Below are 15,416 nucleotides of genomic sequence, written 5' to 3' on the forward strand. Positions count from 1 at the left end.
ACTGAGTTCCCCCCCACACCCCGCCCCCTTCGGAGCCCCTCTGCTGTCATCGCAGACCCAGGGTCACCGCTGCCTACCTGCTGCGGAGAGCCCCCACCCGGATTGTCTGGGAGGGGGGGAGCGAGCCCTACCAGTGTGGGCCCCGGAGCCCACCCCTCTCCCGTCCCCGCGAGATGCTGGGGAACTGACGGGGCTAGGGGCTTGGCGTCCTGGCCCCTGAGGGGGCCTCTGTACCCGACGTGGGGCCCGAGGGGAGGGGCTCGGAGTCCTGGGAACGGCCCGAGGAGTAGGGGAGAGCGAGAGGGGGCAGCCAGCGGCCCCGCCCCCTCCGTCTCCCAAGGGGAGCGAGGGTCCGAGCGGACTTCCTACTCCCCAGGGCCCGGGAAAGCCTTGGCGGTATTGGGGGGGTGCAGCCCTTTCTCTGCTTGCGGTCAGGGCCACGTCTGGGGAGTCCCCTCCCTCCTTCCCTCTGCAATTCTGGGGTCCCCCCCAGGGGCCCTGCAGGGAGGGCCGCGGCTGTCTCCGCGAGAGGGGCAGACGCGGACTGAATGCTAATCACCCCAGCAGGAGCCTGTGTTCTAGCGAGTGTCCCTCTCCCCCGTCCCCCCTCCCTCCCAGCCGCCCTCCCTCCCCTCCCTCCGTCCCTCCCTTCCTTCCCTCCCCTCCCGCTCTGGCTCGGATCGGACTCCTTCCCTCCCACAGCCTCCCGCCCCCCGCCCCAGCTTAGGTGTGTGTGGCAGGCGGGTGGGTCCGGGTGTCTGGGTGTCTTGGGTGTCAGTCCGTCCCGTCCTCTGCGGCAGGGGGGCACGGGGGGGCTGCTCTGCGGTCTCAGCATCTCCTGTCTCCGGCGCTGCCAGGTGGGTGGCCGTGGGGCCGTCTTTCCCGGGGAGTCTGAGGGGTTCGGGTGGGGGGCGGGGGGCTGGAGCTGGGGTGTCTGGGTGTAATCGGATTGCGTGTGTGCGTGTGTGTGTAAGGGGGCGGGGTGGGAGCATTCTGCTCGCCTTTACCTTGAACCGCAGGTCAGCGCCCCCCCCCCCCCATCTGTCATCTGGCTGTACCTGAGATCTGCCTCTGCCCTGCCCTGCCCTCCCCACCCCCCCACCCTCACCCCCCGCGGCTGTCTGTCTGTCCCTCCGCCCGCTGGCTGCTGCCTGTCTGTGTGACTGTGGCCAGCGTCTGGCTGGCGGTGTGACCCAATGTCTGGCCGCGGGGATGGCTCCGTGGCCCTCCGGCCGGCGGGCTCTAACTGATGTGGGCTTCTCCGGCCCGCCGGCCGGTGCCAGTGCCCAGGGTCCGGCAGTGCCAGGGTGCGTGTCGGTCTGGCTCCGTCCTTCCTGGTGTGTGTGTGAGTGAGCCAGAGCGAGTCTCCCACTCGGTGCCACTGAGGGGGTGTTGTGGGGGGAATCCCTGGGAAGTGAGGCTGTGCGTGTGTCCGTGGCTGCCTGTAGGGGGGAGCGGGAGACAGGTACGGGCATCCTGGCTCTGAGGTGACCCCAGACACGGGGCAGAGACCCTGGAGGCGGGGTGGGGGGAGGGCACGGAGGGCATGAGCGGAGACTGCCCGAGCAGCGGCGTAGACGACCTGAGGAGGAGGTGGAGGACCTTGGCCGGCGGCGGCGGCGGCTGGGGGGGGGGGGGGGGAAGGGGGAGGAAGGGCCAGAGGGGCGCCCCGCAGGTGAGCCGGGATCCCCATGGGGTGCAGGGCCTGCCAGTTGCCAAGGCATCGAAGGCAGCATCCTGGGCCCAACTTTCAATGCAACATGTGTAGCGTGCTCAGCCTGGCCCCCACCTGAACCCCGGGGGAGCGTTGGCACTGAGCCTCTCGCCTGCTGTGTCCCTCTAGAGCCCGAGTCTGGGCCCCCGGCCCAGCCATCGCCACTCTCCTCCCCCGACACAACAGGGTCATGAAAAGGTAAGGCCTGAGGAGCAGGGCATCAGTGGGGCGGGACCCCGGCCCCGGGATTGGCCCAGGGGTGGCTCCCGTCTGCTCCGCGACTCCCCCCGCCCCCGCCCCCAGGCCCCCTCTCTCCTGTTGCCCTCTCATCCCACTCCCCACCTTCTGCCTCCCCTTCCCACTGGGCTGCTTCCCTGTCCCCTGGCCTCATTTCTCTCTTCTCTCATTCACTCTCCCTGCGTGTCCTTCGGTCCCCTTCCGTGTTCCGCCTCCCTGGCCGCTCCCGGCTCTCGGGACTCCCGGCCGGCCCTTTTCTTCTCCCCCACCCCTCCCGGCGGCCCCCTCCCCTTCGCGCCCCCATTTCCCCCTCTGGCCCCGTTTCTCTCCTTCTCCCACCTCGCCCCTCCCTCTTCTTCCAGCGTCCTCCCTCCCTTCCTCCCGCCCTCCCTCGGGTCCGGCTGTCCGCCCGGCCGTCCCCTCTCCCGGTCCTGTCCGCGTTCCCCAGGGCTGTGACTGTGCTGTTAGTACTGCTTCCAAGGCCCTGAAGGTCGTCCAGGCCCCTGGCCCCATGCCCGGGATACCCCTTGGACAGGGAAGCGCCCGCGCGGGGCCGCAGCGCGCCAGAACCCCCGTCCCCCTCCGCATTCCCGGGGCTGGGGTGCCAAGCAGGGTTCACTGTCTGCGGCACCCGCGGCAGACTAACTGCGGCGACGGGCCCCAGCGGAGGATCCGGGCGTCGGTCCGAGGGGATGGGGAGCGGGGCGCGGGGCGCGGGGCTCGGGGCAGGGCTGCCCGAGCCCGGGAGCCCTCCTTCCTCCGCAGGGCTGTCGTCGTCGTCGGTGCTAGGCACGGAATGGGATGGGGTGGGCGGGCTGGCCGCGCGGCCGTACCCCGGCCCGCTTCAAGGAGAGCCAGGACGGGAGCTGGGCCGGAAGGGCTGGGGGGGGGGGCGCTCCCCTGTGTGGGGAATGGAATAGGTCGGACGCCTGGGGCTCTGAAGCTGGCGCCCCTGCCTCAATGAGCCTGGGGTGGGGGAGCACTGCATCCTCCTATTTGTTGAATGGAGTTGTGCCCGAGAGCCGGGGGTATGGGTTCCTGGAGACTAGGGGCCCCCAAGATCTTGGGGTGCAGCCCCCACTTCAGCTGTGTGGCTAGAGGGGGAAGAGGAGCCCAGATGAGGGGAGAGGAAGGAGTTGGAGGGGGGATGTTAACCCCACAGGGCTAGGCCACAGCTGTGGGTTATTTTGGGGTGGAGGCTGGGGGTGCTATTCTGAGCACTAATCAAGGCTAATGACTGCCAGAGAGGAGGAGGAGGAGCTCCCTCTGAGCCCCTGCCCCAGTGCCAGGAAAGGGGGGGGCCTTGGCACCCCGGGAGAGGGTGGGGCCTGGCCAGAAGGCAGGGCCTCCCCTCTCTCTATCCCTCCCCCCAGCTGTCAAGCCTGCTGCCATGGCAACCCATGGGGATACTGACAGCCAGGATGGATTGACAGCCTGCCCTGGCTCAGGGTTCCCCTCTGGGAAGCAGGTGTCCATGCCCCAGCCCTTTCCCCCTCAGGGATCCAGGCGTCTGGAACCCCAACCCCTGCCCTTTTGGGGACCCAGGTATGTGGGCCCCAAACCCCCTACTTAGGGACCCAGGGATCCAGGCTCCAGCTAGTGCCCTTCGGGGGCCCGGGCACCTGGCTCCCCCCAGCTTCCCGAGGACCCTGAGTCCAGCCAGTGGGCACAGGAAGAGGACTCTGTGTTCCCTCCAATTTGCTAAATTGCTCTGGGCCAGCAGCCAGGATCCCCCCACTCCTCAACTCAGCTCCCAGTTGCCACAGCTGCATCACCCCACCCTGGGGCCCCCCTCCTCGCCCTCGGCCCAGGGCAGCTGGGACCAGTGTGGGGTGGAGCCTGGGGGAGGGAAGCGGCAGAGATGGTGGGGGGAGGATGGAGGGAAGAGCTGGGGAATGGGGCTGACGGGGGGCTTGGGGATCAGCCCCACTGACCCTTTCTTCTTTTTTTCTGCCCTTCCTCTTCTTTTCTTCCCTCATCTCTCCAATCGTTCTTCCTTTACTTTGCCCTCCATTCCACTCTGCCCTTCATCGCTGCCTCGCTGGGGGCTGGGGGGGCTGTCTGTGTCTACACGTCTCTCCTTTCTCCTTTCTCCCTCTCTGTCAATCTCCCCTGGCCCCCTTGCCTACCTTTAACCCTCTGCCCCTCTCTGGCTGTCCCTGGGGCCCTGCCTTCTGCCCATGCTTTTCTCTCTCCCTTTGTCCTTCTGCCGGGTCCCTGTATCCCTATCTCATCCCTGTGGCCCTTTCCTTGTTACTCTCCCTTGACCTCTCACTATGCCCAATCTTTGGTCACGTCCCCACCTCTGTCCTTGTTCCTCTCTCTGATGTTCTGATCTGTGCCACTATTTCTCTGTCTCTGTCTCTCTCTCCTTCCCTTTCCAACCTTCTTCTGCCTCTCTCTCTCTTTTGGGGTCATTAGAGGCTGCCCGGCAGGGCCCCCAGGAAATGCGTGGCCCCCTCGGCCCCCACGGCCCTCTAGGCCCAGCTAACATGCTCTTGCTGCTGGCCTTGGCTTGTGCCAGCCCCTTCCCTGAGGTGGCTCCCCCACTGGGCAGCAGCAGCATTGGGGAGCCAGGCACTGGGCGGCCCCTCAATGTGGCATTGGTGTTCTCGGGACCAGCCTATGCAGGGGAGGCAGCCCGTCTGGGCCCTACTGTGGCTGCCGCTGTACGCAGCCCAGGCCTGGAGGTACGACCCGTGGCCTTGGTCCTCAATGGCACTGACCCGCGCAGCCTCATGCTTCAGCTGTGTGACCTGCTTTCGGGCCTTCGTGTCCACGGCGTGGTCTTTGAGGATGATTCCCGCGCACCAGCTGTCGCCCCCATCCTTGACTTCCTTTCTGCTCAGACTGCCCTGCCCATTGTGGCCGTTCATGGCGGTGCCGCTCTCGTCCTCACGCCCAAGGTGATTGGTTGGGGTGGGGGCAAAAAGTTGTCAAGGTGGTGGGACAGGGGATCAGGAGTGGAGATGCTCATCTCGTGCCCCAAATGGTCAGGGTCTGGGCCATGGCCTCTGGTGGCCATGTGGCCCAGTGGGACCAGGGCCTGGGGGGAGGTGGAGGGAATGGCAGGGAGCTCTGATCTCATGCCCTCAGGCCCAAGGTAGTCAGCAGAGGACACATACATGAGGGGTGGCCTTGCCCACACACATGAGAACCTCAGGCATGGAGGTTGGAGCACACAGATGGGAAGAGTGGGTTGCTGCCTTGTCCCCACACCCAGGGCTTATGGGGGTTCTCAGCTCATTCCAAAGTTGGCCTGTGCAAGGGCCTTAAGGGAATAAGCTCAGAGATGAGAATTGGGGAGGGTGGGGAGCCTTGTTGGCTAGGTACAAGAGGCCCCAAGTGGGGAAGCTGAAGGATGAAATGGGGTGAGGGGAGAAGCTTTTAGGAGTCATGAGAGAGAAGGGGGGATGGGGATGGGCAGAGGTAGAGTAGGAAGGTCACCAGGGCTGCAGCCTCCACAATTAGACTGTGAAGGGCTGTGCCCCCACCCCATAGTCTTCTAGGGGGTCTTAACCTCAGCTTCATAGTTGTAGTGCCTTCCCTACTCATGACCCACTGGGAGATGTAGCCATCGTGTTTTCCCTCTCACCCTCAGGAAGCTTGGGTCTACAGTGTAGTCTACAGGTCTGGGAAGTGTAGTGACGCCTTGCTGCCTCCTGACCTGCTGGACCCTGTCATCCCCTCTCTGAGCCCAGTAGCCTGCTGGCAGCTATGTCTGGTGTCTGGCCTGGGGATGTCATCAGAGTAGTGGGAGGGTGGCAGCATATTTGGGACCTCTGAGCTGACTGGGGCCCCAGAGAAGTCTGTCACCCACTCCGGGCCTTCGTTTTCCCATCTGACTTAGAGAATCTCCCAGGCCCCTTGGACTGGGATCCCAGACTTTGTACACGACCTTGTGCACACGTCTCCTCGCCCCACCTGCCCCACAACCCATCCTTGATTTCTTGTTCTGCATAATGGGGAGTGTGCCATTGGCTAGCTCTGTCTTGGCTCCCATGCTCCTTTCTTTCCTCTGTGGTCCTCAGGAGAAGGGCTCCACCTTCCTCCAGCTGGGTTCTTCCACAGAGCAGCAGCTACAAGTCATCTTTGAGGTGCTGGAAGAGTACGACTGGACGTCCTTTGTGGCAGTGACCACGGCGGCTCCTGGCCACCGGGCCTTCTTGGCTTACATTGAGGCCCTGACGGATGGCAGCCTGGTGGGCTGGGAGCACCGGGGAGCACTGACCCTGGATCCCGGGGCTGGCGAGGAGGTGCTCGGTGCCCGCCTGCGCAGTCTCAGTGCCCAGATACGCCTTCTTTTCTGCGCCCGAGAGGAAGCAGAGCCGCTGTTTCGTGCAGCAGCTGCTGCTGGCCTTACAGGCCCTGGCTATGTATGGTTCATGGTGGGACCCCAACTGGCGGGTGGTGGAGGAGGGGGAGGGCCTGGGGAACCACCTCTCCTGCCAGGGGGTGCCCCGCTACCTGCGGGGCTCTTTGCAGTCCGGTCAGCTGGCTGGCGGGACGACCTGGCAAAGAGGGTGGCAGCAGGCGTGGCAGTGGTAGCCCGGGGAGCCCAGGCCCTGCTTCGTGACTATGGGTTCCTGCCTGAGCTGGGGCATGACTGCCGAGCTCAGAACCGAAGCCAGCGGGGAGAGAGCCTGCACCGGTAAGGAACCTGGTTGGACACCAGGGGACTGACCATTGGGATCAGAGGCCTCTAGGCGCAGGAAGGTAGCCACTGGGGACCAGGACCCAGGCCAGGAGTCAGGGACTGGGATGTGGAAGCTTTTGGGAAGGGGATGGCCAGATTTGATAGATAGTAACCAAGATGGCTCCAGGAGAGCAGCTTGACTGAATGAGTAGGGAAAACTTCTCAGTAGGTGTCAGGGGGCAAGAATGAAAGAATGGATGGTTGGATGGATGGATGATGGATGGACGGACGGACGGAGATGCATTGTTTACTTCCAGAAGTGCTTATTCTGTGCCAAGTGCTTATGGGCCCAAGAGAAAAGCAAGATGGCCCTAGTTCTCAAGGAGCCCGTACTCTGAATGGGAGAGGCAGTGCATGAAGCTGTAGGGCAGATGGCAAGGCCTGGAAGTCCTGTATTAATGGAGGGCAGGTGACTGTCCTCTGGGATCTGGAAGGCAGAGTCAGGGCAGAGACCTCATGCTTCTCCAGTGCCCCAAAAGGCCTGTGGTCAGTGACCCCCATCTTGTCCCAGCTGTGTTCGCAAGGACTCTGGGCTCTGGCCTGAAAACTCATCCCTATGACCATGGCAGGTATTTTATGAACATCACCTGGGACAACCGTGACTACTCCTTCAATGAAGATGGCTTCCTGGTGAATCCTTCCCTTGTGGTCATCTCTCTCACTAAGGACAGGACCTGGGAGGTGGTAAGTCCAGGCCTCTGAGGCCCAGGGGCTGGGCTAAGGGGACGCCTCGATTCCTGGAGAGTTAGGGATCAGGGGCATTGATGAAGCCAGACATCAATTCTTCTCCTCCTCCTCCTTGGCGCAGGTGGGGACCTGGGAACAGCAGTCTCTACGGCTCAAGTACCCACTCTGGTCTCGGTATGGCCGCTTCCTGCAGCCAGTGGATGACACCCAGCACCTCATGGTGGCCACTCTGGAGGAACGACCCTTCGTCATTGTGGAGCCAGCCGACCCCCTCAGTGGCACCTGCATCCGGGACTCTGTGCCCTGCCGTAGCCAGCTCAACCTCACTCACAGGTGGGACACTAGCGACTGGGCTCCAGCTCCCCCAGCCCCTAGGAACCCAAATGACCCCATTCCCTTGGCAGTCTCCAGCTTCTGCCTCCCCTGGAACCTGGCGTTCAGATCCAGCTTCAATAACTGGAGCTCATGGGTCCGTGGTAGGTGCAGAGGCAGAGACATTTTAGGGCATACTCAGTAAGAGCTTCCAAATTAAATCCTTATTCTTTGGGATGCCAGGACTCAGCCGCCCAGCTGGGCAGCAGGAAGGACCGAAAAATCTGTTGGAAAATATGGCTCCAGGATAGGGAAAGAGATCAATTTTATTCCACACAGAGGACGTGGCATTGTTGGGGATACAGGGGTAGAAAAACCATAGCCCCTGCTTTTAGGGATTTGAGGGACAGTGTGAGCAGACCGCAGGTGGGGAGGCCATCTTCAGCTTGGGGAATCAGGGAAGACTTTCTGGAAGAGGGGCCCCTGCACCGAGCTTTGAAGGAAAAGAAGACTGCAGAGGTGTATGCCAGGACTAGGGGCTAATCTGTCATGCCTAGAGGTGCACTACAGAAAGAAGGCTCAGGGAATGTGCTCAGGCCAAATGAGAGGGAGACCAGAGGATGCCCAGAGGAAGCAGCTACTAGAATAGTTTAGGTGAGAGGGAGGAGGAAGGGGCCAGGTGAATGGAGAAAAGGGAATGATGGATGATGGGAAGAGAGCTGGTGGAGGTGGAATCAGCAGCCTGCAGGACTGACTTGGGCCAGGATGATGATGAGCCATCAGCAGAGATGGGGAATTTCAGGGGACATTCAGAGAAGGGGAGACACTGAGCTCAGTTTGATAGTGCAATGGGACGTCCCATTGGAGAGGCTCGTCTTGGCCGACGCTCAGGAGAGGTTGAAACTCCCCGTGTCAATTTGGTCATTGCATTTGGGGCAGCAAATGGCATGGCCAACAGAGGGAATATTGGAAGCGAGGAGAAGACGGTGGACAGGAACAGGAGCAATAATATAACAGCGATAATCACTGCCACCTCAGAGCTTCCTCCAAGGCCTGATGAGTGTGGAGAGGGTGCTGGGTTCCCAGAGGCCAGGCCCATTCTGCCAGGCTACGGAAGCTTTGATCACAGACCGTGCCCACTTGCCGAGGTCTCGCCTCACAAAGGATGCAGAGATGCATCGCTGCCGATAGTCTGGCCACGTGGTGATGGAGTGTTGGGTCAAAGTAAGCCATGTTGCCAGTTGGGTCCCAGTCCCCGTGGTGTGTGGATAATGATGGGGTAGAGCAGAAGGGGCAGAGGGATCCCCATTTTGAGCTGATCTAGAAATATCACCCCCACCCTGGCTCCTCTTTGTGGGGAGCTCCCCACCCAGCCACCCAATGGACGTGCGGCCACAGGAATGGCCTCTCATCACAGATGGCATCCTCGATGTCGATGAAACAAAGCCAGGAGGCCAACAGAAGAGGTGGCTCGGGGGTCAGCAGCTCTGCAGCATCTCCCCAGAGAAACAGAAACTGGAGTTGGGCTTGTCACCCCTCAGAAGGCGACGATTTTATTGAACAACAACAAGTCACGGGACGCCGGATCTTCTCTTACTCAAGTGGCCAAGAAATATGTGCCATATGTGCCACCATCAAAAGGACAGACGTCTGCGTGTCAACGCCGGTCGCAGACATCAGTCGGGGATCCTTCACAGGAAAGCAGCAGCTTCTTTGGGACTTGGCGGCTTAGACCCAAAGGGAGAAGATGGTGAACAATCTGCAGGAAAGCTTGTTTTAGGCTGTGCGTGCGGCTGGAAGACTTTCTTTGAGAAAAGCCCAGGAGGTGCTGGGCGGCCCTTGGCCCAAAATGCAATCAGCCCTGTCTTAGCAGGGAAGAGATGCCTTTTCTCTTGTGTGGGAGCCAATCAAGAACAAGGATTTGTGAGTGCCCAGCACTGTGCTAGAGCAGAGGACAGCCGTGAGAGAGAGTCCCTGCCTGGTCAAAGGGAGCTTCCGTTCTCCTGCGGGGACACAGTTTGTAGAGAAGCAAATACAGGGGCTGTGCAAGGGCCGTGTGGAGTAACTGGCATCGGGAGGAGCCCCGAAGGGAAGACCAAAGGCAGAAATGAGGAGGGGCAGCATTGAAGGCCCAGAACCTGGAATGGATGGAAGAACAGATGTTGGCCAGGACCCGATGCTCTCCGTTGCCTGCTGCCCTAGAAAAGAGCCTAGAATGGTGTGAGCCCTCAATCACATGATCCCACCCCCAAGGGGAGTGATGGGGAAGTCAAGGCCACCCCTGGTTTGGAATAGATACTTTTTTCTGAGTCTTGGGGGGAAAGATGGAGAAAGGGGAGGAGAGGCAGCCTAGTGTGCATAGCTTCCAAGAGGATCATGGGGCATCCATCTCTCCCTCTGCTGCCTTTGGTTCAAGTCCCCACCAGTTAGGCACCCGCACACCCTGCTTCTTTTTTCTTTTTCTTTTATAAACCCCCACCTTCTATCTTAGAATCAATACTGGCTATTGGTTCTAAGGCAGAAGAGTGGTAAGGGCGAGGCAATGGGGGCCAAGTGACTTGTCCAAGGTCACACAGCTGGGAAGTGTCTGAGGCCCAATTTGAACCCAGGACCTCCTGTTTCTAGGACTGGCTCTCCATCCACCGAGCCACCCAGCTGCTCTCTATCCCCCCTGCTTTTGCTTAACCCCTTCTCATTAATCTAATTTTACAAAGGTCTGTCTATTTTAGAGCCATATCCAGAACAAAAGTACAGGGGGCAGCCAGGCAGCTCAGGGGATTAAAAGCTAGACCTGGAGACAGGAGGTCCCGAGTTCAAATTTGGCTTCAGACACTGCCCAGATAGGTGACCCTGGACAAGTCACTTCACCCCCTTTGCCTAGCCCTTACCGCACTTGTGCCTTGAAACCAATATGCAGTATTGATTCTAAGACAGAAGGGAAGGGGCTAAAAATAGACCAAACGTACAAATGCGATGCTCTTCTGCAGCAGGTCTTATCATTTGTTGATATTTCCATTTGCAATGACCAATATTTCGGGATCCATCTCTCCCCTTTGGGAAGCCTACAGAGGTGGGTCTGGGCCGGCTCCGACCAAAACAAGGAGCTTTTCCAAACAACCAAATGGGAGGGTGTAAAGGGGCTGCCCACACCCCGATTCTGGGGTCAGATCGTGGGCCGCAGGTACCGACTGACAGACCGCAGACCAATCCTGCCCCTGCTGACATCTCAAAAGCAAAGGACCGCCGCGCGAGCCAGGGAGCTCAGAGGACAAAGGCCTGCACTCCTGGGGACTCGCTTTGCACCTTTTCCCTTGAGTCTCTTGGAGGATACCACAATTGGGGCTCTTTCTCGCTCTCCCTCACCAGCGATGGCACTTTGCGGCTGTAGGCAACGTGGGTGAGCACACAGCCGGATAAGGGGATTCAAGGACGTTGCTTCTTAAACCCTAATCTCCCAGCAATCAATCCATCCCTCAATCGATAAACAGTGAGGGCCTGCTATGTGCCAGGCATTGTGCTAAAGGACTGGGGATATAAAGAGTCAAAAGACAGCCCCTGCCCTCGAGGAGCTTGCCGTCTAATGAGGGAGATGACAATCTAAACCAATATATCCAGAGCTATTCCCTAGACAGCATGATCCCACAATCTAGCCTTCTAGCAGAGAAGGGAGATTTCTGGGGTAGCAACAGCTTTGAGAGTTGCCTCCTGGGTAACTCCAAGTTCAAGAAATACGGTTTGAGAGTTTCAAGCTCTGGATCTTATAGGTAGAGATTTCCTGATGCTTCCTGCTCCACAGAGGGGGAAGGAGACACTCCATATGGTGCCCGCACAGCATCTTCCTTGGAATGCAAAACCACCAAGGACTCTAGCTGAGCAAGAAGCTGGAGGCACTGGAGACGACAGCCAAGCAGTGTCCAGCAGTGAGCAATGGAGCGGTGTCTGGCGGAGCATGCGGGGACATAGCGGCCCTGTAGTCCTGCAGCCCTAAAGCATCCATCCGAGGCGTGAGTTGCCCCCTTACACAGTGCTCCCTGGCCACACGTACGTCACACGTGTGGGCCTCTTGTGACTTCTTCATGCGCACGGTTTCCCCCCACCAATGCTGGGTGCCAGAGTGCTCCCTAGGTTTAGAGGGTGATGCTTGATCACTACTTTTCTCATTAGGGCATGTTAGTAAGTCCCTTTGTTTCCAGCTGATTGTGTTCTCTGGCTGACTGTTGAAGGTGGACACATAGGTGGGGGCTTGTGAGTGTAGTTTTAAGAGTGTGGACCAAGTGCTTTGAAACTGGGAGAGCTATTCCTCCGGAGGTCCCAACCCATGAGTTCAAGTTGGGGGGCTAGCTCTGAGGGCGCTATCCTTGTGGAACTTCATGCGCCATCTCTATCTTGGACACCTTAGGGATCCGCTGGGCAAAGCCAGTGCTTCAGGAGTGACATTCTGTGATATTCCTCTGTCTGCCCCAAGCGGGGAAGGTGATCTGAGTTGCATGCGTGCTGCATCCCAAGCCCTGGTGCCCTGTACGGCACCGAGCCCCCCGAAGGACCCTCATCACTTCAGAGGGAAGCATGTTGAGAGCACTTTGGCGGTGATTTTACTCGGAGATGGATCTAGATTCCTCGCCACAAAGTCTGCCCAACAGCAAATCAGCCCCTCGTGTGGAACACCTTTGTCGGCGGCCCTCTCCATAGCTGGGGGTTTCTGAGTGGGGGGGTACAGCTGCAGGGAGCTGCCTCCTCAGCGGTCCCCTTGGAATGTCCCGCGGCTTTGCAGGGACTCATTGGAGAAGTGCAGGGACCCCCCCTCCGAGAAATGTTCACGCAGTGCAGGCTTCTCGCTGAGGTGAGGGGATGACATCCAGGCCATCCTGGCTCACCAGCCTCTGTCAGGAGAGCCTTATGGGCTCGGACTCAGACAAGGGCAGGCCGTGATCAGGCCTTGTGGCTTTATTTTGCTGTCTTCCCTCCTCCTTGATGGTCCTTGGGCTGAAAAGGGCCTTTGCGGGTGTCAAAGCAGGCGGTAAATGAGGATTGTGTAAAGGGCTCTTTGTTGGAAAGGTGGGACTGTACGTGTGAGGGAAGCGAGCATACTCTTCGGGCCCACCACTCGGCAAGGTCTGGACCCTCCCAAGGGCTCCCCGAGAATACCGCACGGCTCCGCCAAGGCTTCCCTGTAAAATCCTGGAGAGCCTCCCCCGGGCCACAGAGAACGGGGACGGATGGGCCAGGGACACACTCTGGGGATGGCAAGGATCGGACTGAGGGGAGACATCCCGGAGGCTGATGCGGCAGGCTCTGGTCCGGCCCTAAGCAGCCGGACTGCATCATGAACTTGGTCATTAGATGAAGGGAACCAGCCGCTTGTTGGAAGCTCCGCCCTTGTTCAGTGGGCCAGGGCAGAGGGGCAGGAATGGTCCTACCATTTCCTTCTCCTGTTCCTTTTACAGATGCCCAACTCTTCTGGGAGCTAGGGGCGATGATTATATTTGTATATAGAATATAGAATAAATATATATTTTACAGATAAGGAAACTGAGGGAAACAGGGTCAAGTGCCTTACCGGGGTCACACAGCTGGTAAATATTGGAGGCCAGATTTGACCTTGGGAAGAGGAGTCTTCCTGACTCCAGGCCTGGCACGCCACACACCATGGCGCCACCTAGCTGCCTCAGGCACCATCAGATGGTGGCCATTAGCCGGAGTGACCATTGGAGGATCGGCCACACCCTGGCACCATTCCCAAAGGCGGCTGGCCCCAGCCTGAAATGGAGGGAAGAGTCTGGAGGAGCCAGCGGTCATCCTTCTGGATGCCTCTTACTCCCCACCACAGGGCCAGAGGGAGGGAGGGAGGAGCTTCCTCTCCCTCCTCTGCAGACACTGGCCCTGGGGCCTTGGAGGCAGAGTGGCCAACCTCTCCCACTGGAGAAGTGACCTGGGAAAGACCACCTCCTGGACCGCCATCTTCCCAGGACAGAGTTCCCTGGGCAGTCCCATCCCCAAGTCTGGGTTCCTGGGGCAGCTCCAGCTTTGAGTCTTAAAGGCCACAATTCCAAGTCCTGGAGATTCTAGACTAGAGCCAAGAGAAAGATGCCATCCTGTGGTCTCCTCTTCCGTGGAAAGGAAAGAGTGATTCATAGGGTCCTTGCAGGGCGTCCTGCTCGCAATGGAACACCCCAGACGGCTCCAGCTGAGCAGAGAGCTAGAGGCAGTGAGTTCCCCGACCAAGCAGCGTCCAGAAGGGAGTGACCACCTCGCTCCTCCGCAGGCCCGCCCGGCAGTGCTGCCAGCTAGATTGGTGGGATGGCGCCTCGGCCGGTTCCTTTTGTAATAGCCTTTGCTTTAAGCCAATGCTTTCAGGCTGACTGTTAAAGTCAAACACACCGGTGGGGGCCTGGGCACCGCAGTTTGGGGAGTGCCTTGAGCCCAGGACAGCTGACTTGGGATGGTGAGTCGGGGAGGAGCCCTCAGAGCCCTACACTTGAAATGGATATTTACACAGACAGAAAAAAAGCAATTCAGCAAAATGAGCAGACTGTGGCCTGCCTACGCAGTATTCCTCAGCCGTGGTCCTCCTCCTCTCCAAAGCAAGGAGGGAGCCGTCTCTTCTCTCTTCTCCAGGGACATGCTTAGCGCGGACAACCTCCAACTCACCGGCTGGCTGACAGGTATAGAAAAAAGCACGTTTACTCTTGGTTGGCCATTCGATTCAGGAGGCAGAAGAGCACTCTTCCATGTCAGAACCATACAAGATCCCGGGGAAGGGGAGCCACAGAGGAAGCTTTCTCTGGGGGCATCAGGCGGGGAATAAAAAAGAGCCGCCCGCTGGCCCCGCCGTCTTCTGCCACTCCAGTGAAGGAGTCCAGACGCAAAGGCAAGTCCCTCCTCCAGGGGCTGAGCTCTGCCATGACCTCTTGCCAGTGACGTCGTCCCAGAAGAGCCCTCTAAGTGAGGGAGTGTACAGGGAAATTAACCATCCACACGGAAAAAACCAAGTGGACGAAGCTGCCCGCAGCCCTTACGATCAGTTGGATGGACGGCTCAGAGCAGAGCCATTCGTGCTCTTAAATATCCTCCAAAAGACAAGGAAGGACCCAGAACAGAATGGGAAGAGGCAGGCTGGGTGGCCTTGGGGATGGTGCCCATGCTGTTACGGATTCGAAGCCTGGTGCCACCCTTCTGGCGCTGGGCTCTTTCCAGTAGGGATTGGGTTGCCAGTCCTAGAGCACGGAGGCCTTGAGAAAGTGAGAGGAAAGAAGGCTCCTGGCACCTCCTGCGAGCCCCTGGTGGCCCAGAGGAGCATGGAGGATGGTGGCCATGATGGACGGGCTGGGGCGGCCTCCAGTCTGCATCGTGGAGGAAGCTCACGGGGCCACTGCAGGAATTAGAGCTGCCGCTTGCCTGTGCCCTGGCTGTCTCCGTGCCTCACACCAATCCTGGAGTGGCGCTATGGTCCCCTTTTTATGGATGAGAAAACCGGAGCTCTTGGGGTTAAATGACTTGCCCGTGGGAGGTGGGGGGTGTCCAGCCGTCTTCTCCCTCTCCCTGGGCAGGTGACAGGGACTCGCAGCCCTAAATTAGGAGCCTTCAGAGAGGCGGGAGGAGAAGCCACCGAGGGCCTGTAACCAGGCCCGAGGATGGGAGCTGGGGGGAGACCCGTGGTGGCCGGAGAAGGCAGGCTGCGGCCACCACGGCCGGCCGGAGGAATCCTCCCAGCATACCTCTCGCTGTTGAGCAGGGGATCGATTATTCCGGCTTTTCAGGGTGGTGGCCGCT

General features: G+C 59.7%; 1 protein-coding gene and 1 long non-coding RNA gene across 4 annotated transcripts in view; one reads left to right on the forward strand and one right to left on the reverse strand.

Annotated features, from left to right (window-relative positions):
- GRIN2D (glutamate ionotropic receptor NMDA type subunit 2D) overlaps positions 1–15,416 on the forward strand; it is a 21,041-nt gene continuing 5,625 nt past the window's right edge. The window contains exons 1-6 of one of the 3 annotated variants that reach the window (XM_056796681.1): positions 1–857; positions 1,844–1,912; positions 3,325–4,857; positions 5,983–6,602; positions 7,217–7,331; positions 7,456–7,667. In XM_056796681.1, coding sequence (XP_056652659.1) covers positions 4,399–4,857; positions 5,983–6,602; positions 7,217–7,331; positions 7,456–7,667 — 1,406 coding nt within the window. In that variant the 5' untranslated portion in view covers positions 1–857; positions 1,844–1,912; positions 3,325–4,398. Of the gene's footprint in view, positions 858–1,633; positions 4,858–5,982; positions 6,603–7,216; positions 7,332–7,455; positions 7,668–15,416 lie in introns of those variants that run through there. The other 2 variants (XM_056796682.1, XM_056796683.1) reach the window with 2 other exon arrangements.
- LOC130454025 (uncharacterized) overlaps positions 9,168–15,416 on the reverse strand; it is a 21,732-nt gene continuing 15,483 nt past the window's right edge. The window contains exon 2 of the long non-coding RNA XR_008911692.1: positions 9,168–9,784. This is a non-coding gene — a long non-coding RNA (uncharacterized LOC130454025). The remainder of the gene's footprint in view (positions 9,785–15,416) is intronic.

This window comes from Monodelphis domestica, chromosome 4, assembly GCF_027887165.1.
Source record: "Monodelphis domestica isolate mMonDom1 chromosome 4, mMonDom1.pri, whole genome shotgun sequence".
NCBI classification, from domain to species: domain Eukaryota; kingdom Metazoa; phylum Chordata; class Mammalia; order Didelphimorphia; family Didelphidae; genus Monodelphis; species Monodelphis domestica.